The 4,052-nt window shown below is 63.7% G+C and overlaps 2 protein-coding genes across 2 annotated transcripts in view; one reads left to right on the top strand and one right to left on the bottom strand.

The window, feature by feature from the left end:
- Positions 1-415, bottom strand: part of PGAM1 (phosphoglycerate mutase 1 (brain)) — a 3,256-nt gene extending 2,841 nt beyond the window's left edge. The window contains exon 1 of the mRNA XM_009323299.1: positions 365-415. Coding sequence (XP_009321574.1) covers positions 365-415 — 51 coding nt within the window. The remainder of the gene's footprint in view (positions 1-364) is intronic.
- A 2-nt stretch (positions 416-417) lies between these two features.
- RRP12 (ribosomal RNA processing 12 homolog (S. cerevisiae)) overlaps positions 418-4,052 on the top strand; it is a 10,534-nt gene continuing 6,899 nt past the window's right edge. Inside the window, 13 exon segments of the mRNA XM_009323297.1 lie at positions 418-454; positions 558-793; positions 890-973; positions 1,207-1,283; positions 1,451-1,556; positions 1,708-1,824; positions 1,939-2,077; positions 2,398-2,525; positions 2,832-2,930; positions 3,011-3,102; positions 3,184-3,295; positions 3,457-3,554; positions 3,684-3,798. Coding sequence (XP_009321572.1) covers positions 418-454; positions 558-793; positions 890-973; positions 1,207-1,283; positions 1,451-1,556; positions 1,708-1,824; positions 1,939-2,077; positions 2,398-2,525; positions 2,832-2,930; positions 3,011-3,102; positions 3,184-3,295; positions 3,457-3,554; positions 3,684-3,798 — 1,440 coding nt within the window.

The following is a 4,052-nucleotide window of genomic DNA, read 5'->3' as shown; positions in this document are numbered from 1 at the left end:
CCGCCGGGGGGGGGCGGGAGGGATTTTTGCAGCCCTGGCTGCTGTTGGCCAAGGAGATCTTTCTCCTGCCGATGAAGAAACGCCTCTTGGAGCACGCACCGTCCTCCTGCAGCTGGTTGCAAGCTGGTGTCTGTGACTTAGAGGGATGCGAAGCCTGCGCCTTGGCTGTCTGGTTGCCAGGGCTCCGGGCGGAAGAAGATAAATGGAGCAGAGTACACGGAGCACCTCGGCATCAAAGCCTTGGTACACCAGGATGAGTTTGTGAGGGCATGATGCTCTCCTCCGTCAGAGGAGATGACTGGACTGTGCCCTGGTTTGTTTTCAAAGGAATTACGAGCTCTCTCCAGTTATCACAAGGAATTACGAGCTCTCTCCAGTTATCACTGTGCTTTCTCCCATCAGGAGGAAGCGGCATCCATGTCCCATGTTCTGGAGATGAGCTCCAGCCAAGTTGGTCTGGCTGGGAGGGGAAGGAGGGGGGGGGCGTAGGGGGTTTTGGGCTGAATGGCAGAGCAATGCGACTTTGCGGTTCTGAGCGTACCCCTTCACCCTGGCAGAGAAAAGCAACTTGACGGTGGATGCGGTGAAGCTGCACAATGAGCTGCAGTCGGGGTCCCTGCGTTTGGAGCGGCCAAGTGACAGCGCTCAGCTCCGTATGGAGGAGGACAGTGCTGGGGAGGCCGCCACGGAGAGGTCCTCCGGCACCTTCCTGAGTGGGCTAAGCGACTGCACCAACGTCACCTTCAGCAAGGTGCAGCGCTTCTGGGAGTCCAACTCTGCCGCTCACAAAGAGGTACGGAGAGGAGCAGGGCTAGGTGGGGGTCCAGTGGGGATGGCCCCCCCAGGCGTGAGGCTGAGAGTGCTGACCTGCTCCACTTGCTGCTCATAGATCTGCGCTGTGCTGGCAGCCGTGACGGAGGTGATCCGCTCGCGGGGGGGCAAGGAGAGCGAGACGGAGTACTTTGCCGCGCTGGTGAGCGATGATCGTGGGGAGGAGGCGCGAGGGGAGCTGCTGTTGGCAGCCTGGGTGCGCTCTCGGGAGGGGGCAGGGGGTGGAACATGCTGTGCCTGGACGTCCTTCTCCAGCAGAGATGCTGTTGGGCTGCTCCTGGTTTCTCTGCTCCTCTCCCCAAGGCTTGAGGATGGGAAAGGGCTGGCCTGGTGCGAACCCTGGTTTCTCCTTGCTCACCTCTCCTCTGTTCCCAGATGACCACGCTGGAGGCGGTGGAGTCCCCCGAGTCGCTGGCTGCTGTCGCCTACCTGCTCAACCTCGTCCTAAAGCGGTGAGCGGCTGGCAAAGGAGTGGGGAGAGTTACCTGGCCCCATCGTGGCAGAGGGGCTGGCGCTGGGGAAATGACCCAACCAGGGCAGGCTGGGGATGCGGTTCCCTGTGAGACTGCCGCCGGCTGCCTGCTCCTCGCACCGCTGATGCACCCCCTTCTCACAGCAGGGTCCCAAGCCCCGTGCTCATAAAAAAGTTTTCAGATGCCTCAAAAGCCTTCATGGGTATCGTGTCCTCGCAGGCCTGCAGTAGCTCCACCTCTGCCCTGCGATGGGTGAGTAGCCAAGAGGCAGCCAGCCGTGCCAGCTCTGCCAGGGTCGAGGCTGCTACTGTAGGGTGGTGCTGGGTGCTCGGCTTGAGGCCGTTGCAATGAGGAGGTGTCTCTGGGGGGTGATGCTAACACCCCTGCCGCTCCCTTGTCGTAGGTACTCTCTTGCCTGGCCACGCTGCTGCGGAAGCAGGACTTGGCGGCCTGGAGCTACCCTGTCACCCTCCAGGTCTATCATGGCTTGCTGAGCTTCTGCGTTCATACCAAGCCCAAGGTGAGCTCCCGGTGCCCCTGGCGAGGGATGATGCTGCCTTTGCGGCTCGTTTCTGGGGCTGACTGTGCCCCCAGGGTCCATGGCTTCTACCCACCTGGGCTCTCCTTCCCCTAGGTGCGGAAAGCGGCGCAGTATGGCGTGTGCTCTGTCCTGAGGGGCAGCGAGTTCATGTTTGGAGATGCGGCCCCTGAGCATCACCCTGCAGCACCCTCCACTGCCAAGTTCTGTGTGCAGGAGATCGAAAAAGCTGGAGGTGTGGAGCCCTGGAGCAAGGGGTCTGCAGCTGAGTGCGGGGGGCCCTGCGGCCGTGGGAGAATAAGGACTTGAATGGAAGAGGGGAGGGTGCAGCACCCTGGATTGCTGGGGAGGGTGTGAGATGTCTCTGGGGTGCCTAAGGTGTTTTGGAGGGTCCTCAGCCATCTGTCTGTTGCTCTGTTCTTCCCAGAAGTCGGGGGGCAGGGAGGTGTTCACCCCAGCTCCGTGGGTCAGCCCCAGCTCTGTCATGGGGGCTTTGCCTCGGGCGGGGCTTTGCCACAGGGTGCCATGGGCTCAGATGTTGCTCTGCTCCCACAGGCACCAAGGAGGAGACCACCACCCTGCACATCCTCGCCCTGCTGCGGGACCTGCTGCCCTGCTTCCCCGCGGCCGTGGTGAAGACCTGCTGTGAGACCTTGCTCCGAGTCATGACTCTCAGCCACGTGGTGAGTGTCCCCACGCCAGGGATGGTGAGGGCAGCCCCTTTGCCCCTCGGCTGTGCCCTGGAAGGGCTCGAACCCCCTCGGCTGCCGGCTGGGAGCCTGAAAATTCAGGATGCAAATGTGGAGGAGCCCGGAGCAGCTTGTCTTGCTAGCCTGCCTGCTGTGGAAGAGGGAGGCTGAAGACGGGGCGCAGTCGCAGCAGCGCTGGGCTTCCCTGGGCAGAGCCTTATTTGGCGTAGGGGGGGCCGAGGGTGTGAAGGGGTGCTGCTTGCCATGGAGCCCCCCCTCCTGATGCCATGTCCTTCACAGCTGGTGACGGCGTGCGCCATGCAAGCCTTCCACAGCCTCTTCAGCGCCCAGGCCAGCGTGGCCTGCCTGCCGGCTGAGCTCAACGCCCAAATCATCACCGTGAGTGCGGGGCACCGGTGCGGGGAGGGACGGGGCTGGCAGTGCCGGGGCACTCACCCCCCCACCCTCTGCTTCCCCAGGCCCTCTACGACTACGTGCCCAGCACGAATGACCTGCAGCCACTGCTGACCTGGCTGTCCACCATGGAGCGGGCGCACATCAACCTGGGCAGGTGCGGGCGGGCAGGGGCCACGGCTGGTCAGGGGGAGAGGCAGTGGGTCGATCTCTCACCTGTCCGGTCTCTCTTCTCCAGGCTGCAGAAGGACCTGTGCTGGGCTCACCTGCCCCGGCTCTTCTCGGCCGCCATGAACTGCTTCCTCTCACCGCACTCCCAGGTGGTGGCGACAGCAGCGCAGACCCTGGAGGTACTGTGCATGGGTGCCTCCCTGCTTGGCTGCCCTGGTCCTCGTGGGGGGCTCTGCCCGGGGGTTTGGGGCTTGCCAGGGGGTGGTGTGCCCCTCTGCGCCTGCCAGGGCAGGGGCTTTGCAGTCCACTGCTGCCCTATTTTCCCTGTTTGTCCTTGCAGACCCTCCTGAGCGAGTGTGTCGCTCCTCACATGGATGACCTGGGCACCGTCTCTGCGTCTGCCCCAGCCCCTGCCACCTACCTGTGCAAGATGTTCAGGTGAGGAGCGGTGGTGTGGGAGAGGCTGTCCCCGTGGGTCTGGCTGAGCTCTGAGCAGCCTCTGCCCGGTCCCTGATCGGTGCTGGGCCTGATCCCTGCCAGTGTGACCGTCTCCTCTCTCCTCCCCAGATCGGTGGAGGAGGGCCTGACATATCGTTTCCATGCGGCGTGGGACGAGGTGCTGCGGGTGCTGGAGGTCTTCTTTGAGACATGTGGGAAGCAGTGCCACCCCATCATGAGGAAGGTGAGCCAGGCCAGGAGGGTGTCAGGCTGATCCGCGGAGGCAGGTGGGGTGGCCGTGCTGCTGCCTGGGCTGCGTTGCCCTCTCCGTCTGCGGAGCGGGGCTGTCCCGTGCCCTGTGCGTGGGCAGGGTCTGCACAGCTCTGGGACCCAGCATGGGGACATGCAGGGCAGCTGGCATCCCTGGGCAGGAATAGCGAGTGACACGTGCCGGACCTGCCTCAGCGGCTCCTCTGTGACCGTCCCTCCCCGTCCCCG

Source organism: Pygoscelis adeliae, unplaced genomic scaffold (assembly GCF_000699105.1).
Source record: "Pygoscelis adeliae isolate BGI_AS28 unplaced genomic scaffold, ASM69910v1 Scaffold294, whole genome shotgun sequence".
NCBI lineage: Eukaryota > Metazoa > Chordata > Aves > Sphenisciformes > Spheniscidae > Pygoscelis > Pygoscelis adeliae.
Note: the sequence above shows the minus strand (reverse complement) of the source record. Positions and strands in the feature narration are given on the sequence as shown.